At 30.0% G+C, this 15,137-nt stretch overlaps 1 protein-coding gene across 2 annotated transcripts; it reads right to left on the reverse strand.

The window, feature by feature from the left end:
* Positions 1-2,890: 2,890 nt before the first annotated feature.
* Positions 2,891-8,809, reverse strand: LOC543961 (sucrose synthase). Of its 2 annotated transcripts, none has more exons than NM_001247726.2 (14): positions 8,711-8,729; positions 6,983-7,123; positions 6,624-6,750; positions 6,377-6,528; positions 6,101-6,293; positions 5,493-5,828; positions 5,318-5,413; positions 5,053-5,226; positions 4,856-4,972; positions 4,594-4,760; positions 4,292-4,516; positions 3,481-4,044; positions 3,258-3,396; positions 2,891-3,165 (listed from the first exon to the last, which is right to left on the reverse strand). In NM_001247726.2, exons 2-14 carry the CDS (start codon positions 7,078-7,080, stop codon positions 3,136-3,138), a joined length of 2,418 nt encoding a protein of 805 aa, NP_001234655.2. In that variant the 5' UTR covers positions 7,081-7,123; positions 8,711-8,729; the 3' UTR covers positions 2,891-3,135. The 2 variants fall into 2 exon arrangements, with proteins under 2 accessions (NP_001234655.2, XP_019066819.1); XM_019211274.3 differs by having other exon boundaries at positions 2,893-3,165; positions 8,212-8,809.
* Between the last annotated feature and the right edge of the window lie 6,328 nt (positions 8,810-15,137).

Genomic DNA, 15,137 nt, shown 5'->3' on the forward strand with positions numbered 1-15,137 from the left:
TTAATAACAAAGAAATTAAAATTACTATCCTCGATAATAAAAAGTCAACCTGATATGCTAAGTTCGCTATATACGTTACTCGCTAGACCACATTAAATTTTTATGTATTCAAAATATTATTTTTATCGCTTGAATTTGTGACCTTCTTTTAATCACGCGTATCAATAATTGAAAAGTATTTCATCCATGACCTAAATATAAAAATATTGAAGGGTTCTCTTTTTCCCTCCAAATAACTTTTGTTGGATTATATTATATTGTTGATATTTTATGTGCTTTTTTTTAAATTTTTATTTTAACTCTTAGAAGGGTCCTCAAGAGCATATGCATTATATTATTGGATGAAATGTATTAATTCCTTGAAGAATCTGTCCTATCTAAGGCTCTGCCATTGATAGTTTTTAATAATATTGAATTAATAAATAAAATACCAAAAAGGAAGAAAAAGAAGAAGAAAAAAAAAGCTTATCATAATTGGCTAATTATTTGGATTTAAAAAAAAAAAGAAGAAATAGGAGTAAAAGATGTCTTTTTTAATTTGGAACTTTTGATTTGATTTTTTATCTTATTTTATTAGAAGGGGAAACCTCTCTATGCTAAAATATTACTCAGTAATTAAAAAAATATACTTCAAAAAATTATCATTAAATAAAATTAGCGATATTTTTTTTAATTCAGAAACAACTATATTGGTCATACAAATTCAAGTTCCTATGTTTCTAACACATGCATTATGTCAACCAGTTACGTCCTAAACTCTAGTTGAGAGGTTGAGTCATATTTTTTTTCCTAATATAGAACGAAGTCATTTATGTCTAGTATCGATCATCATGATATCATTATATGTCCAAATATTTTTTTATAATCTTTCATCGTTCATGACATTTCTTGCTTTAACAAAACATCTTCTCAACGAAAAATATATAGAAACGCTGATTCCAATCGAACATTAATTTACATATTTATTTTCTTGGTCAAGATTCTCAAACCTTGAAGATGACACACACATGGTAGTACTCAAGAATAGCCATGTGAGCAAACACATGGATTCACAATCTTAGAAACATTCTTTGTAAGTCAAATCAAACCCACACTCTATACATAGCAAAAAAATGTACTCAATTCAATGTCCTTGTAGCCCACCAAATCTTATGTACATGGACCTATCCAATGAATAAGTTACGAGTTCATCTGAATTCATAAATTGAACAAAAATAAATATATTTATCCTATTTGATAATTTTGTATCTTATATAACGTCTTATTACATGTTTGAATATTTTTTGGGATTGTTCTTGTCCATCGCTATAACTCGGGTTGGCGAAAATTGAGTGTCCTTGACTCCGAAAGGACAAGGAAAATGACTACTAAAATAGACATTCAAAACAATTAGTATATTAGATTTATATAATTTGACGTAAATATTGAGTGCGAGTAAGTATTCATTTGAGATTGGTTGATTTAATTTGGTTTCAAGGACAATAATGGACTAATGATCCAAATCCAATTCAATTGTCTATATATAAGCCCAATTGTTTGGGCTAGGCCCAATGGATGGACCTATGACCCATATTTGATTCATCTTTTCTATTCGACTGTTCTATTTTGTATCAATGTGTTTGACTTGACACGTAATTTAAGATTAAAGCACTTTTGAATTTGTGTTTTTGGAAACGTGCAATAACATTTTTCGTAATTGTAAAATTATATAATTAAGAATAAAAATGAAGATTTCAAGATGAAATTATGTAAGTTTGGTTCATATGTTAGATTTCACTCGCTTGGGATTGAGAACGTTCACTCTATCGATTTCGAATTTCAAATAAAGGATGAAAGTGGCGATAGGATTGTCAACAAGTGGAAAGCTAGTCAATTCACGATGAATTTAAGGATATTGAAATAAAGTGACTTTATCCGCTAGGGATTGAGTAAGGATATTGAAATAAAGTGACTTTATCCGCTAGGGGATTGAGAGTGTTCAATTGTGGATTTCAAATCCGAATAAATGACGATGGTTACAATAAATTAGGAATAAGCGTAAAGCTAATCAATTCATGATGAATATTTATTTAAACATAATGAAATATGACGAGTTTAGATAAAACAAAGAATTCATATAGCAGAGTCCAACTTACTTTGGGACTTGGGAAATATTTGTCTTTATTTCTGTTTCTTTTGACCAAAAACTTACAGCTAACTTATTACAAGTCTTTATATTATGTTCTACATTAAGATAAAATTCACATGTTCCATAATTTTGTCAAGCCATTTATTTGTATCTTATTTTAATTATGTCAAATGTTTACATTATTTTTCTCTGAAAAAGTTGTTAAACATCTGATGTTTTGTTACATTTGTGTTACATGCATGTATCTTTTCTGCAATCTCTGTTCTCTACTTTGAAAATACAAACTCTGTTCCAACTTTTTTTCCCCCCTTTTTTCCATAACGACATCGTTTGTCTGGATATCTTCTAACTCCTCAACGTATAGTGTAACATAACTTGAAAAATTGATACCAAATCTTTTTTATCGTTATAGTGAAATATTATTGTAGAGAGTGATTAGTCTACATATGTATTATTGCATTCTCTTTTTAGAAAATATATGCAAACTAATAATGTCAATTGCTTTTCTTGAGTTAAGCGTCTAACGAAAATAACGTCTGTACTCTTTCGAAATCACTAGTAAGATCACACATGTATGTATGTTTTGTGGTATATTGTTCATGACTCTTCAAAATTGTTGTCGCACCCGTGTCGCACCCGTGTCATATTCTCCAAAATACACTATTTGGAGTATTCATCACGTAATAATCGACATTTTTCAAGAGTCTGAGCAAAACATAGATCGTGACTATAATGAAACGACTCATAGAAAGTGACAACAGGCAAACCAAAACAATGTTTCTTGATAACTTATAGATTGAAATTTTGATCTCTTATTCATACTACTAACAGCTCAAATTCTCCAACCTACATTGACATGACCAAATGAAAAATACAACATAAAGCAAAGGGGGTGGGGTGGGGTGGGGTGGGGGGGGGGATACTAAATGGAAATGAAACACTAAACAGAAGCCTCTACTTGTCAAAGACTTCATTTTTATTCAAAGAAAAAACAGGAAGACCTTCATTCACTCAGCAGCCAATGGAACAGCTTCAGCCTAAAAGGAAAAACCAAAGCTTCATTAGGAATTTCCAACACTAAATGACTCTCTCTAAGAGAATGTAACTGTATCGTAAACACGAAACTCACCATCTTACGGTACTTGAGAGCGTAAAACATTTCAAGGTAGCGACGGATTTCTAGACGATCAAGCTTAGAAACATGTTTCCAGAACCCATAAACAGCAGCCAGCGTCAGTAGTCTTTCGGAGTAGATTTGCCAAGTGTACCTTTATAGTAGTTAAAAAAACGCGATAAGATATCAATCAACTACGCCTGAGATTCCGATTTAGTGTTGAGAAAAAGTTGCTTACTTCTCTTGGATGCGCTTCAGACCACCCGTCGAAATGGTTTCCCAATGTGAAGGCTCTTTCTTGCATTTCTCAAAGAAATCAGCTAGCAGATCAGCAGCTTGCTCACCGTGATATGGATCAATATGGAAACCGGATTTTCCATGAACGATGATTTCAGCTGGACCACCGTGATTAGTTGCAAATGTAGGCAGACCACAAGTCATTGCTTCGACAACAGTCAGACCAAAAGCCTCGTAGAATGCAGGCTGCACAAAAGCTCCCTTAGTGTCAGCAATGTATCGGTAGAGCTCACCATTCCTCACTCGGTTCATCTGGGAAGAAATCCATCTGAATTGGCCATTCAAGTTATGAGTCTCTATTAGCTCATACATCTTCTTCATCTCTGCCTGCTCTTCCAAATCTTTGGATTCCTTCCTTCGATCTCCGCCAACTACGACCAGGTTAACCAATCCCCTTAGTCGTGGATTCTTGGCGTACCACTCAACAAGTCCGGTTAAATTCTTCACACGATCCAACCTTGCCATTGTGAATAAAATTGGCTTAGTCCTGTCCTTGAGCACACACCTGCAAGAAAGCACAACCTGTTTAGCACAAGCTCGTTTACAAGGACCTGATCCAACGTTACGACACCCGTGGAGCATAAATATATGTATACAAATTCACTAATATGCAAAAAGTAGTCTATATGAACTCATAATTTTAAAAATGTAATAGGTTCAATGCTAAAAACCATACATGATGGAACCCGTAGAATTTAAATCTTGAATACGCCTCTAGTAACATAGAATGTACCACTAATGTAGAAACTTACAGATGTTCGTCATTCTCAACGTCACTGTACAGCAGCTCATCAATTTCAGGGTGAAATGCTGTAAGTCTCTTTTCCGATTCGGAGTACGGGAAGTAGAGGTTAATATCAGCTCCAGGTGAGACGATGTTGAACTTGGGGTCGAACACATTAATGCCATGAACAACTCTGTACAATCCAGGCATTGTAAATGCCATATGGCTCTCATATTGTCCTACAGTGTCCTTGCTGGAAAAACAACAAGGATTAAGAGCGGGAAGGAAGAATATAAAGTTACTTCAAAGAAAGCAAATTGATGCTAATACCTTCCTGCTATCTCCTGGAATGTGCTGGTGATGATGAAATCAGTGTGATTCATTGCAATGAGATCAGCTGTAAACTGGGACGAGAAATGGTATTTTTCATCAAACTTTTTCCAGTAAATGTCGGAATCAGGATATTTCGTTTTCTCCAAGGCATGGGCGATGGTGCACTGCAAAAGACAAATAACACAATGAAAAAGGAAAGAGATTAGTATTCTTAGCTCCAAGCTTATGAAAATGCGATAAGAGGAAAAACACCACAGACCTGCGTTACGCCTAACTTGTGAGCTAACAAAGAAGCAGCAAGATTGCCCTCACTGTAGTTTCCGATTATCAAATCTGGCTTGGCCTGCAATTCTGCAGATATTTCTTTTGCAACATCCTGAAATATGAAAAACCAAAGTGCTAATACTTAGCAAAATGTTATCGGAAGCTAGACAAATACAATGAAGCTTTTGTCACCTCAATGAAAGTCTCCATATATGGCCACACTTCAAAGCGAGAGATCCATTTGCGAACGATACCCTTCTCAGTCCTAAAGGGGACTCTAAGAATATGTGAGTGTTCTGTTCCATACACCTTCTCAAGCCTCTGACCGCAAGTGGTTCCAACTGCATCGGGCAGCAGCCGAGTAACCTGAGAATAACAGCAGGACCGATAATTAAAATGAAGAGAAATTAGCTACAATCCTCACTCCACAGAAAATACAAGTACAGGAAACACTAACAATAAGAATACGGGGGATGATATCAAGTCCTTGCTCCTTTATGCGCTTAAGCATTTCACGCTCCAAGGCGGGAACTTGATCTAATATGTAGACAACCTACACAACAAGGGGTGAATGACATTAGCATTTACTGAAACAAACATTACATTAGCAATGATGATTTTAGGTAATGCACCTGGCCACCGGTGTCGGGATAACCCAAGACATTTTCTTGGGCAAAATATCCATGAGGGGAAAGGATAACCACATTGAAGACCATCGGAATTCTCCCCAAGAACTTCTCAAGAGTACATGAGTCAGGTGCCTCAAGGAGATCAAGAAGCATGCACACCATCTCTAGCACACGCTCCGCCGTGTCCCCCCATCCCTTCTCCAATCCGATTTCTTGGAACTTGTGTTCGAATTCAAAAAATGGAGTTTCCGGGGGAAGCATAATGAGGTATTCCTCTGCCTTCCTTAGGACATTTTGAAGAGTATTCGAATTATGTATCCTATCATTCAGCATCATTGTCTGTGAACAAGAAATCATAAAAGCAATCATTTAGAAAATATTCATCAGTCATACAGTCCACAATTTAGATGCTGTATTTGTACTTAGAGCTCACAAAGTATCTAAATATTTAGCGTCGAAGCCAATTGTTAGTTTATGTTAACTTGGAATCGTTATAGGAACCCATAAACTTCAAATTTTGGATCCACCTCTGACTGACTATTCTAATAATTCTAATACGTAAAGTAACATGCACAAATTAAACCTATCAATGAATGGGACTAACAAATTACCTTGCCCTTATAATGGTGAGCGCGGAGAAATTCGAGAAGCGGGGCCATGCTTTCCTTGTCATGGAACATTTTGGCAGAGAGGTGCCTATTGAGGAATTCAACTCCATTTCCAATAGATTTGGTGAGGGTTGGTTTAGGAAAGGATGCAGTGAAAGGCTCGAAATCCAACTCGAGAACGAAATTTCCATTTGAGCTGCATCAGGGAAAAGCACACACTTAACATTGAACAATGAATTCGTAGCCTATTCTTGTAGCACATAAAAGTCTAAAACGTACGCTCCGTCGACAAGTTCTTCCTTGAATTGCAAATACTCAGGGACGGACAGCTCCTCAACAACTAGTGCATTGACGTTCACACGGACGTATTCCCAGACACCAGGCCTCAAACGAATAGCAAGTGCAACCCAAGGGGGCAGAACAATCGCTTCCTAGTATATAACATATCATAGCAGCATTCATATATTAACTCAAAAATGATACATATATGATCTTTTGGTGACACATATAGACAAACCCGAATTACCTGAGTGGATTTCAGGAGTTCTTCGAACGCATGTTCATTCAGTTTGTCTTTGTCATCTTGGCGAATTGCATCGAACTCAGCCAAAAGCTCGTGAGGTTTCAAGATCCCTTTTCCGTGGCTTTCAATCCTGTAATAACCAAAACCAGTATAAATACATCACATACATATCCAAACCAACTTAATCTTTTCTCCTAGTAACTATCATGTCCAGGTCAGCTTGCATGCGCCTAGACTATTTTACCGTAGCTACTATCTCCAACTAGCACAAATATCGAAAAACTCTACACATCAACACTTAAGACATATAGAAAGAATCACCTAGCGTTTTTACACATTCCATACATTTTTTAGGCTAATACCTTGAAAGAAACAGCAGTATCTCATTGCGGTGAGCAGCTAAAGTTGCATCAACACGTTCACGAAGTCTATGAACACGAGTCAGAACACGTTCAGCCATTATAGTTGATTCAGCAGATGGGAAATCCTCAGACAAAGTTCAACTGTAAACAACCAAAACATACACTGGTGCAGTTAGTAGAAGAGCCCACCTCAGCTTATCCGAATACCAAACAAAATTTTATATAGCATTACATTAGTACAACCACTGAAAAATTGAAAATGACAAACTAAAAAACTCACTGAATCACTTAAATTTTCAACATCCACAATGTTACCACTTCAAATTTTCATACCTTTCACCTAATATAGTCAAGGGCGGAGCCAACAACATACCCCGTGTAGTCTCACCAAAGTGAAGTCGGGGAGGGTAGAATGTCCACAAACCTTACCTCTACCTTGAAGGTAGAGAAGTTGCGTCCAATAGACCCTCGGCTCAAGGAAAACAGTTCAAAAAAGAAATAAAGACAGTGAAAGGAGCCATGAAAAAATACATAACAAAGCATTCTGAACACTCTACTACCTACAAAGCTTCTACTGTAATACGTCTAAAGGGTGTTTTCTTTTTTTAATGTATCCGGAATCTAGACCCAAAATTCATTAACTAAAAATTCTGGCTCCGCTACTGAGTATAATACTATAGTACTAATAAAACCAAAACCAACCAAAGAGGATGACATTAGTTACATTTCTTACTCAAATACGTTTGTGGCAAAAGCACAACGCCTATGCGTTACAACCAAGACTACAACAAAGACTAAACTACAAAATATATATATAAAAAAATAACTCAATGAAGACCCCACAACAAGAATCTACAGTAAACTTTCTGTTACAAAATGGACTACATTTCTCAATCTTGATTTAATCAAAACATCAAATCTTAGTTAAAAACTTAACAAAACAAGATCTTTAAGAAAACCCCAAGTAAGTTTTTCATTAGAAAAATAGCAAATGTACTATGAAAAAACAAAACAAGAATTGATGACTAAAGCAAACATGAACTACTTCAGCTATGTCATGAAGATAGATTTGTCTTAAAATGAAGGTATACTTAAAAACTAAGAATTTTGACACCAACAAACAAGACCACCCCACCCCCACCCCCACAAACAAATGAGAACAGAACAGAACAGAACAAAAACAGTTTTGAGACAAAGGTGACAAAAACTATGTGAACACAAAAACAAACCTCAAAATGTAATCTTTACACCTCTTGGGGTGATTATGATCATGATCAAGATTCAAGAACAAAACTTTTTCAAGAAAGATTACTTCTACTTTGTTCTTGATCACTTTCTACAAATTCAAAAAAAAAAAAACCACAAAAATGTCATCTTTAACACTTCACACCTCTTGGGGGTGATCAAGAACAAAACTTTTTCCAGAAAGATTACTTCTTGTTTGTTCTTAAATCACTTTCTACTACTAAAAAAGTTGGAATCTTTAGCTAAAATATCAAAAAATAACTTCTTTTTTCTGGGTTTTAGAGTAAATGAGCTCAACTTAAAATGGAAATTTCTGTAAGAAAAATTCAAGATCTTTAACACCCTTTAAAGATAAGATCAACATTTTCCCCCAAGATCAAAACTTTGAACTAAATTTGAACCAAACACCAAAAAAAAAGACTATTTTTGCATGTGGAAATTAACTAGCATATAAAAAAAATTAAAAAAAAATTGTAGCTTTACCTTTGAGAGGAAAGAAATGAAAAAAGAAAAAATGGAGAAAATGTTGAAATGAGTGTATGAATGAAAGAAGCAAATGAAAGAGTTTTGCTTGTGAATGGTGAAGAAAGCAAAGCTAGAGGACACCTTTTTATAGCCAAAAAAAAAGTGGAAATTGTGGCAAGTGTTAATTAATTAGGTGAAGGATCTTAATTAATCATAAACTATATGCTAATGATGGCTTTTGGTTTAGTGAGTAAGAAAAAAAAAATCAATATCTAGTTGAACCTATTAACTTGATCTCAGTTGACAATTTGAACGAAGTTAATTTTTAAAATACATATGTAAACATATTAAATCATTTTTATTGTTACACGTAAATTTTTGAAAATGTCTAAATAATTATTATTTTAAGAAAAAAAGGATAATATATCTTTGAATATCATAAATGATATGTAGATACCCCTATCATTCTTGGACATTGGTGTCTCTACCGTTCAAAAACTACCTATATACTAACAGATAAACACATGATATAGTCTTATTCGCCTAGGCGACATTTATTAAATATCGGATCAACGAATAAGATTTTTCTACTTATCCTTCAGTAAGAGTGAACGATATATATACTCTAATTTTTGGACAACGTGATCCATTGTCAAAAGTATATATCTACAAATCATTTACGATAATTCGAAATATATTTATTATTTTTTTCTTTTATAAATCAAATTATTTAAAGATAGTAAAAACAAATTGAAATATTTATATTTGTATTTTACAAAATTGAAATATCTAACTATTAATTTGGATAAGTTAAAGTGTGTAACAGTCAATGACTGGTCAATTTTTTTTTCAATTATACAAACATTATTTGATACAATGGTAAGAATTTTGATTATATAATTAGGTGGTTAAATCAAGCTTTTTTAAAGTCATAAGTATATATTTTTAAAAAATAATTTAAAGATTAAGTTGTTGTGTCAGTGATAAATTAATCAAACATCAAATCGCTAATTTTTAGAAACTTCTAAAAAGCATTTTTAAAATAAGTGAATTTTAAAATTTTGATCAATAAATTATAAATACTCCATTGTATAGGTTTATTCATTATTATTTATTTTAATTGAAATATGTAAATTAATCCGAACATTATGATCATAATAAAAAAAAAGGGATAAAAATAAAGAAATTTAGTATTTCTTGCTCAAAATTGAGACTTTTATTTTTGGAAAATTTACATAAATATACTATAATAAAGAAATATTTATCATTTATAGCAATAACATTTTTTTTCACTTGACCATTTTTAATTCATTTATAATACAAATTTAATATATATTACAAAGATAAATTTATTATTCAAATATAATACAAGTTTTAATGATTGATAATACATTTATCACACATTTTAATACACTTATAATACAAGACAATTTTTTACCAAACAAACATTATATATTTCAAAAACAATTATAATTCAAATATATTGCATACATAATTCACTTTTAATATATATTACAGATTTATCATAATATTACTATAAGTGGTAATAAACAAAAAATATCGCTAAAATCAGTAATTATTTTTAAATGTATTTGTTTATATAATTTTTCCATAAACCTCCCTCACATAAATTAGTATAAAAAAATAACTAATATAAATATTTTCTATTTTTATCAAAAAAAATTTAGTTAAACTTTTTCTATAAATTCATATTTAATCGGATTTTTCATATGAATATTCAAAGTTAAAAAAAAAAAAAAAGCTTCACTCTGATCCCTATTACAATTGGCAGCTGCTGGTTTATAATAATCTCAATTATATTAGTTTTCAGTCAAAACCACTTTATAAAATAATAATAATAATCAAAACCACTTTTTAAAAATATAATAATAATCAAAACCACTTTTATTCCATCAGTATTTGACACTAATCTTGTGGACCCAATTTTTATTAAATAAAACTAGACACTTTATCCAGTTTTTTCTGCTTCTTTATTCATTTTTTTACTATTAAAAAATAAAAAAATTATATATTTTGTGCTCATCTTTTGACCCTTAATTCCCAAATAATTTTATTTTAATTTTATGTACATATAATAATGACAATTAGTTGAACTAAGGATGTACTGCTGTGACACGTAATGCTATTTTAGGATAATGTTATGTATATTGTAAGTTATTTAATCTCTCATCAATATTTTATTTGAGATTCAATTAATTTAAATTCACGAAATACTTTTGTTATGATTTTTTCATTCGTAAGACTCAAGACCAACTTCTATTCCATATGTATGGAACAACGAGATTCGAAGGGGGTCGTGAAGGTTATTAATCAGGCGTTGATTAATTAGCAATGTAGTTTATTTATGGGAAAATATACAAGTACATTTTTAGATTATGATCGAAATTTCAGAGACCCATTTTAATTAAATTAAGGTTCTATTACCCCTTCCTCCCCTCCCCGAACCAATTTTTTTGGTAATTTTGTATACCTTTTTAGCTTAAGTGACATTTAAATATCCACCACGCGTCTCGATTGTGTAGAATTACGGAGCGTGTCACGTAAATAGTTTAGGGTACTTATGCCTTATCTCTTTATTTATCACATATGATAACTTTTTCTTTAGTCGAAAGGTAAAACTTGTATGCATATATATATATAAAATTCTTCTCAAACTTTACTTGTGAAGTCACAGAAATATAATTGATTGTTTTTGTCGACTTTACGCTACGATTCTTTTTTTCATTTATAAAGTCGAATTATTCTTTTATCTACTCTCTATCAAAACTTAATGGGTAGTAGCCATCGAGGGAGCAATAAATTCAACTTTTTTACACTTGTTGGAGTCAAATTAGGTTTGATAATTGACTTAAAGAAGAATCTAAAAAAAATATAGACTAAATACATTGATAGTTTTTTAAATTATCTCTAATAAATTTTGTTAGATACTTAAAATATGAATATTTTCGAATGATTATCTAGATATACGAAAAAAAAGTTATTCTGACTCAATACTACATATTTTAAAACGCCTATCACATAAATATTTAAATAAAATATGCAATATTTTTAAGTAGTTAACTTATATTTTCTTTCCATCGGTATTATTTTTGTCATGATTTCTATTTTTAAAGTTAAACTATAAAAACTTTGACTAACATTTTAAGATATATTTTTTTCATCATATTAATATGCAAAAAATCGCAATTTTCATATTGTTTTAGAATATCTAATTTTTTTGTTTAAAATATCGAATTAATGTAATCTAATTTAACTTTAAAAATTATTCAACTTGACTTTTGAAAACGCAACATGACAAACAATTTCAGACGGAGGAAGTATGTAACTGACGTTTTAGTTAATTTTGATTCCAAATTTGAGTCAAAAGTTTGTTTTACGTGAACAATTGATATAAATCGCTATGTCTAAATAAAAATTTAAAAAACTATTGATATATTTCGCCAAATAAGTGGAATATTCTTTTAAAATGTGTGGCCCTAATTTTCCAATTTGTGTTCATTCATATTGTCCTAATGTTACTATATTTTTGGCTAAATTATCAGCATACGTTGTCTGGACTTTATAATATTTTGATAAAGAATAATGTAAAAAAATACTTATATTATTAGATCACATAAATCATATTACAAGCTCTATATTAAATAAATATGAGTTAATGAATTTCATGAATTAGTTACTCTAAGTTTCATTTATGTATAAAAATAAAAATATATTAGGTGAATTATGTGAACCAATTGTACTATCAAAGGTGGTGCAACATATTAAATTATTTCGATTTTTATATTTTGAGTATAAAAGAAAATCTTGATGAGAAACGTTTCTATCGACTAGACTCAATGCGATAAAAATTTAAACTAATTAAATTTTAATACAAATATTGAGCTGATTCTTCCTTAATTAAGAGTCTCGATATTAAATTTTGAGTATACAAGAAAATCTTAATTTCTCTCAAATAGACTTAATATAACAAAAGTATAAATTAATTAAATTTTAATATGAATGTCAAATACGAGATCGAAACGAATTTTTTTATATTTTGAATATAAATGAAAATCTTGATGAGAAACGTTTCTATCGAATAGGCTCAACGCGATAAAAATTTAAACTAATTAAATTTTAAATTTTAATATAAATATTGAGCTGATTCTTTCTTAATTAAGAGTCTCGATATTAAATTTTGAGTATACAAGAAAATCTTAATTTCTCTCAAATAGACTTAATATAACAAAAGTATAAATTAATTAAATTTTAATATGAATGTCAAATACGAGATCGAAACGAATTTTTTTATATTTTGAATATAAAAGAAAATCTTGATGAGAAACGTTTCTATCGACTAGACTCAATGCGATAAAAATTTAAACTAATTAAATTTTAATACAAATATTGAGCTGATTCTTCCTTAATTAAGAGTCTCGATATTAAATTTTGAGTATACAAGAAAATCTTAATTTCTCTCAAATAGACTTAATATAACAAAAGTATAAATTAATTAAATTTTAATATGAATGTCAAATACGAGATCGAAACGAATTTTTTTATATTTTGAATATAAAAGAAAATCTTGATGAGAAACGTTTCTATCGAATAGGCTCAACGCGATAAAAATTTAAACTAATTAAATTTTAAATTTTAATACAAATATTGAGCTGATTCTTTCTTAATTAAGAGTCTCGATATTAAATCTTGAGTATACAAGAAAATCTTAATTTCTCTCAAATAGACTTAATATAACAAAAGTATAAATTAATTAAATTTTAATATGAATGTCGAATACGAGGTCGAAACGAATTTTTTTATATTTTGAGTATAAAAGAAAATCTTGATGAGAAACGTTTCTATCGAATAGGCTCAACGCGATAAAAATTTAAACTAATTAAATTTTAAATTTTAATACAAATATTGAGCTGATTCTTTCTTAATTAAGAGTCTCGATATTAAATCTTGAGTATACAAGAAAATCTTAATTTCTCTCAAATAGACTTAATATAACAAAAGTATAAATTAATTAAATTTTAATATGAATGTCGAATACGAGATCGAAACGAAATTTTTTATATTTTGAGTGTAAAAGAAAATCTTGATGAGAAACGTTTCTATCGACTAGACTCAATGCGATAAAAATTTAAATTAATTAAATTTTAATACAAATATTGAGTTGATTCTTCCTTAATTAAGAGTCTCGATATTAAATTTTGAGTATACAATGAAATTTTAATTTCTCTCAAATAGACTTAATATAGCAAAAGTATAAATCAATTAAATTTCAATATAAATATCGAATACGAGATCGAAACTTTAAAAGAAAAAAGTGAACCAATTTGTAAGTTGAAGTATAGGTGTGGTCATTTTCAACAAACCAAAATAAGAAAATCTATGGGCTACAGGGAGACAAAACTACCTTATTTTCATTGCATGCCACATGCTATGGAATTTAGCAAATTATTCCTAATTTTAAGTCTTACGTTTTGTACGATATTGTAGACAACCATTTTAATTGGCGGAATTTATTAACGGACATCTAAAATTGACATCATTTTTTAAATAAGATCTAAATTATTTTAATATTTGTATGTTGATGTTTATTGTGTCATTTTGAAATTTTCTTTTTTTACAATCAACCAAAATATGTGTATGTTACACTCATAAATAATATGTAAAGTGATAAATTAAATGACAGTATAAATTTTGAATATATAATGAATTTTGAATAAAAATAAAAAATAGTCAATGAATTAATGACATGTGACATTTTTCAAATAATTAAAAAAAAAAGAGAAAAAATAAATCTTGAAATGGATCTATTTTTAAAATTTTAAAGAGTTTTTTTCATTTGATTGTAATTATTTATCTATTAAGTTGAGCTCGAAAAGGGTTAAGAAAAAGAAGAATATTTTTTTATTAAATAGGTCTTTTGCACGTTGTCAATAAATGTATCATACTCATTATGTCATATAAATAAAAAAAAGTATAAAAATAACACAATGAATTCTTACATGAGCTATTTAAAATGATGAACAAATCATAATTAAAGCGTTTAACCGAAAATCGATACCAATTTAGTTAGCCATCAATTAATTTTGACTTTTTTTTTATTGATTAAATATTATAATATCATGTTTCATGATGCTTTCTCAGTGAGAGCATCAACTACTCGATTCGCTCCGGAGATGCAAATTTTATCTAAATAAGCTTGTTAAACAAGCGTTATGTTCAATTATAATTTCGACTCATCATTTAAATTCAAATGTAAAATTAGCTAGATTTTCATTTATGTGTTCAGTCTAATTAATATATAACATCCGTTCAAATATTATATTTGTCTCAGCTTAAATATCTTAAATTTTTATTTAACCTAAGTGTCACACATATTATAAGATTTTTTTTTTTTAAATCAAACTTTGACATACAATAATCATGGCAA

The sequence above is a fragment of the Solanum lycopersicum genome, chromosome 12 (genome assembly GCF_036512215.1).
Source record: "Solanum lycopersicum chromosome 12, SLM_r2.1".
Lineage (NCBI taxonomy): Eukaryota > Viridiplantae > Streptophyta > Magnoliopsida > Solanales > Solanaceae > Solanum > Solanum lycopersicum.